The sequence below is a fragment of the Coregonus clupeaformis genome, chromosome 35, assembly GCF_020615455.1.
Source record: "Coregonus clupeaformis isolate EN_2021a chromosome 35, ASM2061545v1, whole genome shotgun sequence".
Classification (NCBI taxonomy): domain Eukaryota; kingdom Metazoa; phylum Chordata; class Actinopteri; order Salmoniformes; family Salmonidae; genus Coregonus; species Coregonus clupeaformis.
The window spans coordinates 37,022,173-37,039,585 of record NC_059226.1 but is presented as its reverse complement, the minus strand read 5'-3'; the positions used below and the strand labels follow the sequence as shown (position 1 = coordinate 37,039,585).

General features: G+C 44.4%; 1 protein-coding gene across 1 annotated transcript in view; it reads left to right on the top strand.

The window, feature by feature from the left end:
* Nucleotides 1–3,303: 3,303 nt before the first annotated feature.
* Nucleotides 3,304–17,413, top strand: part of LOC121551901 (transmembrane channel-like protein 5) — a 31,930-nt gene continuing 17,820 nt past the window's right edge. Inside the window, exons 1-8 of the mRNA XM_045210719.1 lie at nt 3,304–3,415; nt 3,559–3,701; nt 3,927–4,034; nt 4,142–4,252; nt 6,240–6,342; nt 12,797–12,878; nt 13,967–14,227; nt 14,617–14,765. Of these exons, the coding sequence (XP_045066654.1) occupies nt 3,342–3,415; nt 3,559–3,701; nt 3,927–4,034; nt 4,142–4,252; nt 6,240–6,342; nt 12,797–12,878; nt 13,967–14,227; nt 14,617–14,765 (1,031 nt within the window). The 5' untranslated portion in view covers nt 3,304–3,341. The remainder of the gene's footprint in view (nt 3,416–3,558; nt 3,702–3,926; nt 4,035–4,141; nt 4,253–6,239; nt 6,343–12,796; nt 12,879–13,966; nt 14,228–14,616; nt 14,766–17,413) is intronic.

Below are 17,413 nucleotides of genomic sequence, written 5' to 3'. Positions count from 1 at the left end.
ATGCTGGGTGGTGTCTACTGTAGTGGTGTCTGGTTTGGTTCTCATGCTGGGTGGTGTCTACTGTAGTGGTGTCTGGTTTGGTTCTCATGCTGGGTGGTGTCTACTGTAGTGGTGTCTGGATTGGTTCTCATGCTGGGTGGTGGATACTGTAGTAGTGTCTGGTTTGGTTCTCATGCTGGGTGGTGTCTACTGTAGTGGTGTCTGGATTGGTTCTCATGCTGGGTGGTGGATACTGTAGTGGTGTCTGGTTTGGTTCTCATGCTGGGTGGTGTCTACTGTAGTGGTGTCTGGATTGGTTCTCATGCTGGGTGGTGGATACTGTAGTGGTGTCTGGATTGGTTCTCATGCTGGGTGGTGGATACTGTAGTGGTGTCTGGTTTGGTTCTCATGCTGGGTGGTGTCTACTGTAGTGGTGTCTGGATTGGTTCTCATGCTGGGTGGTGGATACTGTAGTGGTGTCTGGTTTGGTTCTCATGCTGGGTGGTGTCTACTGTAGTGGTGTCTGGATTGGTTCTCATGCTGGGTGGTGGATACTGTAGTGGTGTCTGGATTGGTTCTCATGCTGGGTGGTGTCTACTGTAGTGGTGTCTGGATTGGTTCTCATGCTGGGTGGTGGATACTGTGCTGCTGCAGGCGGTGGTGTTACCCACTAGGTGTTACCCGCCTGTTAGTCTATATGCTTCTGAAAACAACTGTTCTCATTCCACAATCTGATGTCCACTTTGATTTTAATTAGTGTATTTACTACATGGCTCGGATTATGTGTGTGAAACACAGATCTGATGGTGTACGATTAGGATGGCAGGTGCATAGTGTTATGATATGGGGGGTAGTTCAGTGTTAGCGCACAGTTAGGAAACGTTCTACCAGGATACACTTCCACACCCCATCCCCCAGGTGGCAGCACCAACCAGGTCTAGATGCTGAGCTAAGCCTTGATAAGCACATCAGGTGTTGCCAATTAAGGTGATGGTCAGTTAGTGTCCCAGGTGGAAAAGCTGTGAGGCTGCTGGTTTTCTTTTGTGGCCATGAGCCTTTGGTTTAGTTTTGAGTCTTTATTTTGGGCCTTTGGTAGGTTTCCTTTTTTTACATATTAATGTTTCCTCACCATCTGAACCAATAATAATTATCTTGGAAAGGCTGACAACGAGGTGAAGAAAGAAGCTGGGCCTTGCATAAGCAGAATAACAAACAAGTCAAACTAGAGAGAGAGAGAGAGAGAGAGAGAGAGAGAGAGAGAGAAGTGTTGTGTAGTGTAGTGTTTTTCAGCATGCTGTGACGATCCTAGTGCACGCGTTTGGCTTTGCATACATTTACATGAGGGAGTGTGAGGGGGGGGGAGAGAGAAAGAGAGTGTTTTCTGTATTTAAAGGAGAGTCTGAGTACCTGTCACACAGATTCAGATCACACTACACTTTTTGGGCAACAACCTCTAGGCAAGGTCAGACAAGGTGACAGCAGAGGGGTGTGTGTGTGGGGGGGGGGATGAGGAGGAGGGGGAGGAGGTCTGGTTTTGCTCTATGACTGTATCCCAAATAGCACCCTCTTCCCTATATAGTGCAGTACTGTTAACAAGAGCCCTGTCAAAAGTAGTGCACTATATAGGAAATAGGGTGCAATTTGGGATACAGTCATAAAGCAAAACCAGACCTCCCCCCCACACACACACACCCCTCTGCTGTGACCTTGTCTGACCTGTGTGTCACCCACTTGCCAGTCTGGTTGTGGCCTCACACACACAAACACACACACACACAGAGACTCCTTAGGGAAGTCCAGACGGCGCGCACACGGACACACACACACACACAGAGACTCCTTAGGGAAGTCCAGACGGCGCGCACACGGACACACACACACTCACAGTAAATCAATTGCCCCAAAACACTGCATACATTCAAAATATGAACATCGCCAATAGCTTTCTGTAGATTGCAGAGCAGAACTTTGGAAGCGTAGGGTATTGGGAGTGAATGAGGTGAACTGCCTGGCACAGACAGAACAGTTGACTATAAAGAACAATAGGCTTACAGCTCATGTTCTTCTCAGTGCGGTGTTTCAAGCAGTTTCTCTGTTGTACCCTTTGGAGAGTTTAGCCTATACGGTCAAAAAAGGAAAGCTTGGCTGAAATTCACACGTTATCTCAACGAGCTTATGGAAACCTAATTGAACTTCATTTAATTCCTTGGGTTCAATTACCATTTTGAATGGGCTCATTGCTCTTCTCAAAACTAAAGATACAATCTCTGTAAAGCCAGAGTCTAACTGACTGACAGACAGACTGGCCTTAGATAGCCTACCTTCTTCTCAAACCTAAAGATACTATCTCTGTAAAGCCAAGAGTCTAACTGTCTGACAGACAGACTGGCCTTAGATAGCCTACCTTCTTCTCAAACCTAAATATACTATCTCTGTAAAGCCAAGAGTCTAACTGTCTGACAGACAGACTGGCATATCTCTGTATTTCTGTTGTCTGAAGCAAAAACATGTGTTTTGAATGTGTCTTGGGGTGTGTTGTGTACAGCGGGTGTATGATGTAGACTATGGCATCAGCCTGGTTTAATTAAAATATGTAGGACAATTGGTTGTGGTTTGGATTGCAGCTACTGTATGATTTGAGTGCATCATGGCATATTTATTACCAGTGTGTGTGTATATATATATATATATATATATATATATATATATATATGTGTGTGTGTGTGTGTGTGTGTGTGTGTGTGTGGCTCAACGGTGCCATCTAGTGATTGTTTCCCTGAATTTAGTTTTAGTGCTTGTTGTCAGTTGGAGGAGAGGTGAGCATTGTTTTTGTCTTATTTTCTTCCCTTATACGTCTCTGCTGCATTCACATTGATGAAATATAGATTTTCTTATGGATATTTAGTTAAATCTTTGGCCGCCCGCAACACACAACATTCAAACGAACAAACGGCCGAATCTAACGCGGCTAGGTATGCTAGCTAGCTAACATAGCTAACAGTTAGCTAGCAAAGCTTTGAAAACATTAGCTAGCTAAGCTTTGAAAACGTTCAATGTAATTTTGAAGTTGTACTTGTATGTGAAATGTACCATTTACATCACGCGTTGGACATCTTAATTACTTGAAGTAACTAAGTATCAAGAAAACAGCTAGCAATTCAACCACAAATTGTCTAGCTAGCGGGCTTGTCAAGTTAGCTAGGTATCTAGCTAGGTGTGCTAACCACTTCGAGTGAGTTAGCTACCTGAATTCTAATGGTTTGGTCAGCTACATACATTAGCCCGTGTCTAACTGTTCTCCAACTACTGTGTTTTCTCAGACAGAAGTCCTGTATGGTTGAAGACTTGGCTGTTAGCTAGCCATGTCTCGCTTTACCAGTGCCTACGTTGCATCCCCTTACAGGAGTGATCAGGCGCCAAAACCAACTGACAAGAGGTGAGTGTGTTCGGGCGTGCATGTGTAAAAATCTAAATATTTTTGTCAATTGTGTTTCCATTAATGCCCCCCCTTCCTTTCACCCTCCTCTCTCTTTCCCCTTCTCTCTCTCCCCACTCTTACCTTTCCCCCCACTCTTCCAGGTGGAGGAGGCCTCCAGAGGGCCCTGCTGTACCCCAGGATGTGGAGAGGGGGCTGGGGCCATGGAGTAAGGACCAGGCCCCCCCCAGCTCAGACCCCCCTCTCCCCCCTCAGCTGGGGGGACCCAAATGGCAGCCAGGCCAGTGTGAGTTCTGCGCTCCAAATTGCACTTTTCTGCTTTTGACCAGGGCCCTGATGTCTGATGGCTTGGCCCAGACGAGGGACACAGCCCTGTAAATACAGCTGTATCTTAGCTTACAACTTGAGCAACATTTATCCCAAGTGTTCAACAATCAGTTCCCCCTTACCGTCTCTCCCTCCCCCTCTCTCTCCCTTCCTACCCGCCTCTCCCTCTCTCTCCCCCCTACAGCCAGCCCTGGACCCAGGGTTCCCATGGATACTGCTACCAGGTACAGGATGACCAGCAGACAGCAGACAGCAGACAGGAACAGCCATCCTGGGTGGGTGTACTCACGGTGTGTGTAATTTGTGTGTGTGCAGTGTGTGTGTGTATTACAGGCGAGGCACAGCTCTATAGTTGATGATTATGATGATGATGTGTGTGTATGTGCGTGTGTGTTGTAGTGCGCCCGTCCAGTTGTGGTCGACACGGGCAGAGTCAGCTGCCTCTACAGGGTACAGCTGTAGGGAGACTCGGGCTGTCAGAGGAGGAGGCCAAGGAGCAGATGGAGAACGGTCAGTACCATGTCAGTGTGTGAGTGAGTGAGTGAATGAATGTGTGAGTGACTTTTTACACATTTTGTTGTGTTACAGCTTGAATGTAAAATTGATTAAATTGAGATGTTGTGTCACTGGCCTACACACAACACCCCATAATGTAAAAGTGGAATGATGTTTTTATATATATGAATTAAAAATGAAAAGCTGAAACGTCTTGAGTCAATAAGTATTCAACCCCTTTGTTATGGCAAGCCTAAATAAGTTCAGGAGTAAAAATGTGCTTAACAAGTCACAAAATAAGTTGCATGGACTCACTCTGTGTGCGATAATAGTGTTTAACATGATTTTTTAATGACTACCTCATCTTTATACCCCACACATCCAATTATCTGTAAGATCGCTCAGTCAAGCAGTGAATTTCAAACACAGATTCAACCACAAAGACCAGGGAGGGTTTCCAATGCCTCACAAAGAAGGGCACCTATTGGTAGATGGGTACACAGACAAGCAGACATTGAATATCCCTTTGAGCATGGTGAAGTTATTAATTACACTTTGGATGGTGTATCAATAAACCAAGTCACTACAAAGATACAGACGTCCTTCCTAACTCAACTGCCGGAGAGGAAGGAAACCGCTCAGGGATTTCACCATCAGGCCAATGGTGACTTTAAAACAGTTACAGAATATAATGGCTGTGATAGGAGAAAACTGAGGATGGATCAACAACATTGTAGTTACTCCACAATACTAACCTAAATTACAGAGTGAAAAGAAGGAAGCCAAAACATGCATCCTGTTTGCAATAAGGCATTAAAATAAAACTGCAAAACATTTGGCAAAGAAATGTAACTTTATGCCCTAAATACAAAGCATTATGCTTGGGGCAAAAATCCAACACAACACATCACTGAGTACCACTCTTCATATTTTCAAGCATAGTGGTGGCTGCATCATGTTATGGGTAAATAATAATAATAATAATAATATGCCATTTAGCAGACGCTTTTATCCAAAGCGACTTACAGTCATGCGTGCATAAATTTTTTGTGTATGGGTGGTCCCGGGGATCGAACCCACTACCATGGCGTTACAAGCGCCGTGCTCTACCAGCTGCAAAGATTAGGGAGTTTTTTTTTTTGATAAAAAGAAACGGAAAAAATCTGGTTTGGTCTGCTTTCCAATAGACACTGGGAGACAAATTCACCTTTCAGCAGGACAATAATCTAAAACACAAGGCCAAATCTAAATGGAGTTGCTTACCAAGACGACATTGAATGTTCCTGAGTGGCCTAGTTACAGTTTTGACTTAAATCGGCTTAGCAATGATCAACAACCAACTTGACAGAGCTTGAAGAATTTTAAAAATAATAATGTGCAAATATTGTACAATCCAGGTGTGGAAAGCTCTTAGAGACCCAGAAAGACTAACAGCTGTAATCGCTGCCAAAGGTGATTCTAACATGTATTGATTCAGGGTTGTGAATACTTATGTAAATGAGATATTTCTGTATTTCATTCTCAATACATTTGCAAAATATTCTAAAAACATGTTTTCACTTTGTCATTCTGGGGTATTGTGTGTAGATGGGTGAGAGAGAAAAATGTATTTAATCCATTTTGAATTCAGGCTGTAATAAAACAAAAAATGTGGAATAAGTCAAAGGGTATGTATGAATACTTTCTGAAGGCACTACTTTTGACCAGCGCTTTATGAGCCGTTCTTGCGCCTCCTCTATTGAAAAACAGTGGCTTGTTCTGCACAAAGCCGTTTTGCGCGAGTCATGATACTGTGTCCCAAATGGGAAATACTTTTCTACATACATACTTTCTTTCTGGTTTTATTAGTTTAAGTTTACACTGAATGTTTATTTTTCATCCCCTAAGTTTTATTTTACACAGCCCGCCTTAGAATTTCCTATGCAGGAATAAACCCTGAGAGGGAATAGGGTGTAATTTGGGACGTAACTTTACTCTGCCCTGTCGCTCTCCCGTTGAGCAGACACAGTGGAGTTGGTGAGAGAGCTGGTTGCCATGCCGTCCAGAGACAGAGTCAAAGCTGTACGAGGCCTTCCTTTAAGTCTGGAGGAGCGCAGAAACATCAGGTAAACGTTTATGACACAATTACATTAAACGACTTTCCGCAGAGACAAACCAACCCTTGGTTCTGGGCCCGTAGCCACGAAGCGTCTCAGAGTAGCAGTACTAATCTTGGATCAGATTTAGCCTTTTTGATCATAATGAATAAGACTATATGGACAGATCTTAGATCAACACTTTTACTCTGAGACACTTTGTGGATACAGGCCCTGGTCTGTTACAGTATTATCTCACCAATTGTCTCTCAGTCTAGTCAGACACACATAGAATGTGTCTCAAATGGCACCCTATTCCCTATATAGTGCACTACTTTTGACCAGAGAATGGCACCCTATTCCCTATATAGTGCACTACTTTTGACCAGAGAATGGCACCCTATTCCCTATATAGTGCACTACTTTTGACCAGAGAATGGCACCCTATTCCCTATATAGTGCACTACTTTTGACCAGAGAATGGCACCCTATTCCCTATATAGTGCACTACTTTTGACCAGAGAATGGCACCCTATTCCCTATATAGTGCACTACTTTTGACCAGAGAATGGCACCCTATTCCCTATATAGTGCACTACTTTTGACCAGAGAATGTCACCCTATTCCTATATAGTGCACTACTTTTGACCAGAGAATGTCACCCTATTCCCTATATAGTGCACTACTTTTGACCAGAGAATGGCACCCTATTCCCTATATAGTGCACTACTTTTGACCAGAGAATGGCACCCTATTCCTATATAGTGCACTACTTTTGACCAGAGAATGGCACCCATTCCCTATATAGTGCACTACTTTTGACCAGAGAATGGCACCCTATTCCCTATATAGTGCACTACTTTTGACCAGAGAATGGCACCCTATTCCCTATATAGTGCACTACTTTTGACCAGAGAATGGCACCCTATTCCCTATATAGTGCACTACTTTTGACCAGAGAATGGCACCCTATTCCCTATATAGTGCACTACTTTTGACCAGAGAATGGCACCCTATTCCCTATATAGTGCACTACTTTTGACCAGAGAATGGCACCCTATTCCCTATATAGTGCACTACTTTTGACCAGAGAATGGCACCCTATTCCCTATATAGTGCACTACTTTTGACCAGAGAATGGCACCCTATTCCCTATATAGTGCACTACTTTTGACCAGAGAATGGCACCCTATTCCCTATATAGTGCACTACTTTTGACCAGAGAATGGCACCCTATTCCCTATATAGTGCACTACTTTTGACCAGAGAATGGCACCCTATTCCCCTATAGTGCACTACTTTTGACCAGAGAATGGCACCCTATTCCCTATATAGTGCACTACTTTTGACCAGAGAATGGCACCCTATTCCCTATATAGTGCACTACTTTTGACCAGAGCCCATATTCACCCCATTTACATCTCTCATGTGTTATCTCAGGTGTACTGTATGTGAGAACGGTGTGTGTGTGTGTGTGTGTTAGTGGTGCGCGGGTCAGCTGTTTGTTGACCCGCAGCCGCCCGCAATTGCGAATAACCCATCCGCAACCGTCCGACTACATGTGATAAAGTGAAGACCTGAGGCCCGCACCCGACCCTATCCCTCTAACATAGAAAATGCGCTGCAGGCTACAGTCAGAGACGGCGGAATGTTTATTTTTTTGACGGGGTGCAGGATTTTTTTTTAGCCTGATTTTAGATATGTTTCTGCTTATAATTTATGACATTTTGGTAGACTATTTGTTAGTCAACTTGTCTATAATTAGATACATGCAGCTTCTCTTCTGTCATTATATGTTGCCCTTGAAGTCTAAACCCTTGCTCAACAGAAAATATGTCATAAATGATAGAGTGAATGCTTCAATCTAGTTGACCTCGGCAAAGTTCTCTGTCATCTCTGCCTCTTGTGGATCAAAGATGTTTAGGGACCGGGGAGAAAATGCAATAACACAAAAGAAACTGAGAGATTTTCTGTGCAAAATGTCCAAATTACATCAGTTTGAACGATTGTAAGGAAATAGAAAGCAGTGAAAACGACATTTGGTGTATGTATCATTTTACTGAAAGAAATGCTTAATTCAGCAGGAGTTAATATTAAGGCTATGTGAGAGGTTATAAACCTACAGCCAGTGTCCAGATTTCAGTTTGCATTTAACCCATTTGATCAGTAGGATACAGTTCCCTTGACGTGCCAATGGCCAATTTGAAGTCCCGTCTTGTGACTGTCGAATTTGTATAGTGCCTCACAATCATCACACATAACATACAGTGGGGAGAACAAGTATTTGATACACTGCCGATTTTGCAGGTTTTCCTACTTACAAAGCATGTAGAGGTCTGTAATTTTTATCATAGGTACACTTCAACTGTGAGAGACGGAATCTAAAACAAAAATCCAGAAAATCACATTGTATGATTTTTAAGTAATTAATTTGCATTTTATTGCATGACATAAGTATTTGATCACCTACCAACCAGTAAGAATTCCGGCTCTCACAGACCTGTTAGTTTTTCTTTAAGAAGCCCTCCTGTTCTCCACTCATTACCTGTATTAACTGCACCTGTTTGAACTCGTTACCTGTATAAAAGACACCTGTCCACACACTCAATCAAACAGACTCCAACCTCTCCACAGTGGCCAAGACCAGAGAGCTGTGTAAGGACATCAGGGATAAAACTGTAGACCTGCACGAGGCTGGGATGGGCTACAGGACAATAGGCAAGCAGCTTGGTGAGAAGGCAACAACTGTTGGCGCAATTATTAGAAAATGGAAGAAGTTCAAGATGACGGTCAATCACCCTCGGTCTGGGGCTCCATGCAAGATCTCACCTCGTGGGGCATCAATGATCATGAGGAAGGTGAGGGATCAGCCTAGAACTACACGGCAGGACCTGGTCAATGACCTGAAGAGAGCTGTGACCACAGTCTCAAAGAAAACCATTAGTAACACACTACGCCGTCATGGATTAAAATCCTGCAGCGCACGCAAGGTCCCCCTGCTCAAGCCAGCGCATGTCCAGGCCCGTCTGAAGTTTGCCAATGACCATCTGGATGATTCAGAGGAGGAATGGGAGAAGGTCATGTGGTCTGATGAGACAAAAATAGAGCTTTTTGGTCTAAACTCCACTTGCCGTGTTTGGAGGAAGAAGGATGAGTACAACCCCAAGAACACCATCCCAACCGTGAAGCATGGAGGTGGAAACATCATTCTTTGGGAATGCTTTTCTGCAAAGGGGACAGGACGACTGCACCGTATTGAGGGGAGGATGGATGGGGCCATGTATCGCGAGATCTTGGCCAACAGCCTCCTTCCCTCAGTAAGAGCATTGAAGATGGGTCATGGCTGGGTCTTCCAGCATGACAACGACCCAAAACACACTAAGGCAACTAAGGAGTGGCTCCGTAAGAAGCATCTCAAGGACCTGGAGTGGCCTAACCAGTCTCCAGACCTGAACCCAATAGAAAATATTTGGAAGGAGCTGAAAGTCTGTATTGCCCAGTGACAGCCCCGAAACCTGAAGGATCTGGAGAAGGTCTGTATGGAGGAGAGGGCCAAAATCCCTGCTGCAGTGTGTGCAAACCTGGTCAAGACCTACAGGAAACGTATGATCTCTGTAATTGCAAACAAAGGTTTCTGTACCAAATTTTAAGTTCTGCTTTTCTGATGTATCAAATACTTATGTCATGCAATAAAATGCAAATTAATTACTTAAAAATCATACAATGTGATTTTCTGGATTTTTGTTTTAAATTCCGTCTCTCACAGTTAAAGTGTACCTATGATAAAAATTACAGACCTCTCATGCTTTGTAAGTAGGAAATCCTGCAAAATCGGCAGTGTATCAAATACTTGTTCTCCCCACTGTAGCTGCTATCAACCTCTTTTACACTTTACCAAATCTTTCCCAAACATTACTTTTCTGGCCCTCCCATCTCTTTATTTTTAATTCTCAATGTTTTATTTCTCCATTTTGCAGCTTTTCTTTTATTGAATTAAACTCTGACATTGTCCTTTTTGCCTCTATGGATCTATGTAAACTTTTTCTGCCCGTTCCCAAAAGCATTTGGCGATTGGCGTGTAGGCTTTCTGGCGCGCTTACAGTTAGGCCCTGAAGCTTCCGCACTAATGCCAGCCTAAAATAAAGAAATGCATACACGTCATTTAGCAGACGCTCTTATCCAGAGCGACTTACATGAGCAATTAGGGTTAAGTGCCTTGCTCAAGGGCACATCGGCAGATTTTTCACCTAGTCGGCTCGGGGATTAGAACCAGCGACCTTTCGATTACTGGCACAACGCTCTTAACCACTAAGCTACCTGCCGCCCCAAATAAAAACCTCAACGTAGCGTATAGATTCAGTGAGCGCCAAAAGTATTGGGACAGTCACACATTTTTTGGTTGTTTTGGCTCTGTACTCCGTAACCATGGTAGCATCCACATTAATGTAGAAGTGTTTAGAAAACATATTATATTCTTATTTACAATAAAAGAGACTCCAAAATGACACTACGTTATTTACCATTAATTTCTATTGGGCACAAAATCATCTGAAACACAACCAAAACAAACAGCAAATGCATCCAACAAGTTTGTAGAGTAACAAGCTTGATGTAAGTCATTGTGTACACATACAGTGCATTCGGAAAGTGTTCAGACCCCTTGACTTTTTCAGCGTGTTGTTACATTACAGCCTTATTCTAAAATGGATTCAATAGTTTTTTTCCCCTCATCAATCTACACACAATACCCCATAATGACAAAGCAAAAACAGGTTTTTATAATTTTTGCAAATTTATAAAAAACAAAAAACAGAAATATCACATTTACATAAGTATTCAGACCCTTTACTCAGTACTTTGTTGAAGCACCTTTGGCAGTGATTACAGCCTCAAGTCTTCTGGGGTATGATGCTACAAGCTTGGCACACCTGTATTTGGGGAGTTTCTCCCATTCTTCTCTGCAGATCCTCTCAAGCTCTGTCAGGTTGGATGGGGAGCATCGCTGCACAGCTATTTTCATGTCTCTCCAGAGATGTTTGATCAGGTTCAAATCCGGGCTCTGGCTGGGCCACTCAAGGGCATTCAGAGACTTGTCCCTGCGTTGTCTTGGCTGTGTACTTAGGGTCGTTGTACTGTTGGAAGGTGAACCTTCGCCCCGGTCTGAGGTCCTGAGCGCTCTGGAGCAGGTTTTCATCAAGGATCTCTCTGAACTTTGCTCCGTTCATCTTTCCCTCGACCCTGACTAGTCTCCCAGTCCCTGCCGCTGAAAAACATTCCCACAGCATGATGCTGCAACCACCATGCTTCACCGTAGGGATTGTGCCAGGTTTCTTCCAGACGTGACGCATGGCATTCAGGCCAAAGAGTTCAATCTTGGTTTCATCAGACCAGAGAATCTTATTTCTCATGGTCGGAGAGTCTTTAGGTGCCTTTTGGCAAACTCCAAGCGGGCGGTCATGTGCCTTTTACTGAGGAGTGGCTTCCGTCTGGCCACTCTACCATAAAGGCCTGATTGGTGGAGATGGTTGTCCTTCTGGAAGGTTCTCCCATCTCCACAGAGGAACTCTGGAGCTCTGTCAGAGTGACCATCAGGTTCTTGGTCACCTCCCTGAACAAGGCCCTTATTGCTCTAGGAAGAGTCTTGGTGGTTCCAAACTTCTTCCATTTAAGAATGATGGAGGCCACTGTGTTCTTGGGGACCTTCAATGCTGCAGAATTTTTTTTGTACCCTTCCCCAGATCTGTGCCTCGACACAATTCTGTCTCGGAGCTCTACTCTACGGACAATTCCTTCGACCTCATGGCTTGGTTTTTGCCCTGACATGCACTGTCAATTGTGGGACGTTATATAGACAGATCATGTCCAATCAATTGATTTTACCACAGGTGAACTCCAATCAAGTTGTAGAAACATCTCAAGGATGATAAATGGAAACAGGATATACCTGAGCTCAATTTCTAGTCTCACAGCAAAAGGTCTGAATACTTATGTAAATAAGGTATTTCTGTTTAAACAAATTTATACATTTGCAAAAAAAATGTATTTAATCAATTTTAGAATAAGGCTGTAACATAGCAAAATGTGGAAAAAGTCAAGGGGTCTGAATACTTTCCGAAGGCACTGTATAAGAGAATTTGTCCCACAAAAAGTGCTGTATGGGTCACCCGATATGGATGAAAATACCCTCAAATTAAAGCTGACTGCACTTTAACCTCATAGTCCTTGTATCATTTCAAAGTGCTGGAGTACAGAGCCAAAACAACCCAACGTGTCACTGTCCCAATACGTTTGGAGCTCACTGTAAATTGCACAATAATTATACATTTATGCATTTTTTAAAGGTAGGCCTATTGGTTTCTCTTAATTCAACCCGCCTGCCACCCACCCGCCCGATATGCACGCAATATTTAATGGCCCTAAACCGCGGGTCCTGCGGGTTATGAGTCAACCGGCTCCTCACTACTGTGTGTGTGTGTGTTTCCAGGTGCCGTGTCTTAGCAGGGAAGTTCTCCAGGAGGAGGCTAGAGAGAACGTGCTGCACTGACTGTTGGGAGCAGATCTCACTGGTCAGAACCCATATCCTGTAGTAGTCGCTAGATAGACATGTTAGAGAGGACACTGGTCAGAACCCATATCCTGTAGTAGTCACTAGATAGACGTGTTAGAGAGGACACTGGTCAGAACCCATATCCTGTAGTAGTCACTAGATAGACGTGTTAGAGAGGACACTGGTCAGAACCCATATCCTGTAGTAGTCACTAGATAGACGTGTTAGAGAGGACACTGGTCAGAACCCATATCCTGTAGTAGTCACTAGATAGACGTGTTAGAGAGGACACTGGTCAGAACCCATATCCTGTAGTAGTCACTAGATAGACGTGTTAGAGAGGACACTGGTCAGAACCCATATCCTGTAGTAGTCACTAGATAGACGTGTTAGAGAGGACACTGGTCAGAACCCATATCCTGTAGTAGTCACTAGATAGACGTGTTAGAGAGGACACTGGTCAGAACCCATATCCTGTAGTAGTCACTAGATAGACGTGTTAGAGAGGACACTGGTCAGAACCCATATCCTGTAGTAGTCACTAGATAGACGTGTTAGAGAGGACACTGGTCAGAACCCATATCCTGTAGTAGTCACTAGATAGACGTGTTAGAGAGGACACTGGTCAGAACCCATATCCTGTAGTAGTCACTAGATAGACGTGTTAGAGAGGACACTGGTCAGAACCCATATCCTGTAGTAGTCACTAGATAGACGTGTTAGAGAGGACACTGGTCAGAACCCATATCCTGTAGTAGTCACTAGATAGACGTGTTAGAGAGGACACTGGTCAGAACCCATATCCTGTAGTAGTCACTAGATAGACGTGTTAGAGAGGACACTGGTCAGAACCCATATCCTGTAGTAGTCACTAGATAGACGTGTTAGAGAGGACACTGGTCAGAACCCATATCCTGTAGTAGTCACTAGATAGACGTGTTAGAGAGGACACTGGTCAGAACCCATATCCTGTAGTAGTCACTAGATAGACATGTTAGAGAGGACACTGGATATACATGTTTTCTCTCAAGCAGTCTCTCTCTCTCTCTCTCTCTCTCTCTCTCTCTCTCTCTCTCTCTCTCTTCTCTCTCTCTCTCTCTCTCTCAGTCTGTTCGTAGGTGCAGCTGTATGGTGTTTCTCAGACAGTCGCTCTCTCTGTGGCGTGGTTCTCTGAGGGAGATCAGTGGAAGGTTTGGTTCTGCTGTCCTCTGCTACTTCCTGTTTCTAAGATGGCTGCTCCTCTTCAACCTCCTCTCCTCCCTCCTCAACCTCTCCTTCATCACGTTGCCATGGGCGCTGCTTGGCAACGACACCCAAGACACCGGGGCAACTGCCGGGTTCAGGGGACTGGAGCTCCTCACTGGAGCGGTGAGTGGACACACACACACACCCGCGGACAGGACACATGCATACATACAGGACACACACACACACACACCCGCGGACAGGACACATGCATACATACAGGACACACACACACACCCGCGGACAGGACACATGCATACATACAGGACACACACACACACACAAATACACACTCTGTTCTAAAGATGCAGTAGCTAAGTCTAAAGTGTCCTCAGTCTGTCTGACTGTCTGTCTGTCTGTCTGTCTGTCTCTCTCTCTCTCTCTCTCTCTCTCTCTCTCTCTCTCTCTCTCTCTCTCTCTCCCTGCCTCTCTCCATACCTCTCTCCCTGTCTCCCTCTCTCCCTGTCTCTCTCTTTTCCTGTCTCTCTCCCTGTGTGTGTGTGTGTGTCTAGGGGTCGTTCAACGTGTCCATGCTGTACTATGGTGTCTACAGCAGTAGAAGTGTGCAGAGTGGAGGCCAGTCTGGTTATAACATCCAGCTAGCTTACCTCTTTACCATCACCTCCTACATGCTGCTCTGTGGAGCCTCAGTCTTATACAGGTAACACTGTCTGTCTGCCTGTGTGTCTGTCTGCCTGTCTGTCTGTCTGCCTGTCTGTATGTCTGTCTGTCTGTCTGTCTGTCTGTCTGTCTGTCTGCCTGTGTGTCTGTCTGTCTGTCTGTCTGTCTGTCTGTCTGTCTGTCTGCCTGTGTGTCTGTCTGTCTGTCTGCCTGTGTGTCTGTCTGTCTGTCTAGCTTACCTCCTACATGCTGCTCTGTGGAGCCTCAGTCTTATACAGGTAACACTGTCTGTCTGCCTGTGTGTCTGTCTGCCTGTGTGTCTGTCTGCCTGTCTAGCTTACCTCCTACATGCTGCTCTGTGGAGCCTCAGTCTTATACAGGTAACACTGTCTGTCTGCCTGTGTGTCTGTCTGCCTGTCTGTCTGTCTGTCTGCCTGTGTGTCTGTCTGTCTGCCTGTGTGTCTGTCTGTATGTCTGTCTGTCTGTCTGTCTGTCTGTCTGTCTGTCTGCCTGTGTGTCTGTCTGTCTGTCTGTCTGTCTGTCTGCCTGTGTGTCTGTCTGTCTGTCTGCCTGTGTGTCTGTCTGTCTGTCTAGCTTACCTCCTACATGCTGCTCTTTGGAGACAGACTACTCTTCCTTTGGTGTATTATAGATCCCCATTAGTTCCTGTCAAGGCAGCAGATCACCTTCCTGGGGTTTATTATGGATCCCCATTAGTTCCTGCCAAGGCAGCAGCTACTCTTCCTGGGGTTTATTATGGATCCCCATTAGTTCCTGCTAAGGCAGCAGCTACTCTTCCTGGGGTTTATTATGGATCCCCATTAGTTCCTGCCAAGGCAGCAGCTACTCTTCCTGGGGTTTATTATGGATCCCCATTAGTTCCTGCTAAGGCAGCAGCTACTCTTCCTGGGGTTTATTATGGATCCCCATTAGTTCCTGCCAAGGCAGCAGCTACTCTTCCTGGGGTTTATTATGGATCCCCATTAGTTCCTGCCAAGGCAGCAGCTACTCTTCCTGGGGTTTATTATGGATCCCCATTAGTTCCTGCTAAGGCAGCAGCTACTCTTCCTGGGGTTTATTATGGATCCCCATTAGTTCCTGCCAAGGCAGCAGCTACTCTTCCTGGGGTTTATTATGGATCCCCATTAGTTCCTGCCAAGGCAGCAGCTACTCTTCCTGGGGTTTATTATGGATCCCCATTAGTTCCTGCCAAGGCAGCAGCTACTCTTCCTGGGGTCCAAACACATTAAGATGCATCACACAAAAAATAAAACAGTACATCATATAACATTATTACACCACTACATATCTACAATACAAAATGTATAATACCACCATGCAATAATATTACAATGTATGTGTGTGTAGCGTGCTTGTTCTAGTGCGTGTGTGTGCCTGTGTGTGTGTCTCTTCACAGTCCGCGTTGTTCCATAAGGTGTATTTTTATCTGTTTTTTAAATCTGATTTTACTGCTTGCTTGAGTTACTTGATGTGGAATAGAGTTCCATGTAGTCATGGCTCTATGTAGTACTGTGCGCCTCCCATAGTCTGTTCTGGACTTGGGGATTGTGAAGAGACCTCCGGTGGTATGTCTTGTGGGGTATGCATGGGTGTCTGAGCTGTGTGCTATTCGCTTGAACAGACAGCTCTGTGCTTTCAACATGTCAATACCTCTTACAAATACAAGTAGTGATGAAGTCAATCTCTCCTCTACTTTGAGCCAGGAGAGACTGACATGCGTGCTATTGATGTTAGTTCTCCATATACATTTAAGGGCCAGCCGTGCTGCTCTGTTTTGGGCCAACTGTAATTTGCCTATGTCCCTCTCTGTGGCACTTGACCATATGACTGGGCAGTAGTCCAGGTGCGACAAAACTAGGGCTTGTAGGACTTTTGTTGATAGCGGTGTCAAGAAAACAGAATAGCGCTTTATTATGGACAGACCTCTCCCCATTTAAGCTACCGTTGAATCAATATGTTTTGACCATGTCAGTTTACAATTCAGGGTTACACCGAGCAGTTTAATCTCCTCAACTAGCTCTATTTACATATTATTCAGTACAAGATTTAGTTGAAGTTTAGGGTTTAGTGAATGATTTGTCCCAAATACAATGCTTTATTTTTGTAAAAAATATTTAGTACTAGCTTATTTCTTGCAACTCATTCTAAAACTGACTGCAGCTCTTTGTTAAGTGTTGCAGTGATTTCACTTGCTGTGGTATCTGACGTACATAATGTTGAGTCATCAGCATACGTAGACACACAGGCTTTACTCAGAGCCAGTGGCAGGTCATTAGTAAAGATTTAAAAAAAATAAGTGGCCTAGACAGCTGCCCTGGGGAATGCCTGACTCTACCTGGATTATGTTGGAGAGGTCTTCCATTAAAGAACACCCTCTGTGTTCTGTTAGGCAGTTAACTCTCAATCCACAATATAGCAGGGGACGTAAAGCCATAACACATAAGGTTTTTCCAGCAGCAGATTATGATCGATAATGTCAAAAGCTGCACTGAAGTCTAACAAAACAGCTCCCACAATCTTTCTATTATCAATTTCTCTCAGCCAATCATCAGTCATTTGTGTAAGTGCCGTAGATGTTGAGTTCCTTTCCCTATAAGCGTGCTGAAAGTCAGTTGTTAATTGGTTTACTGTGTGCCAGAGACAGGAGAGAAAGCGAGACACCCCACA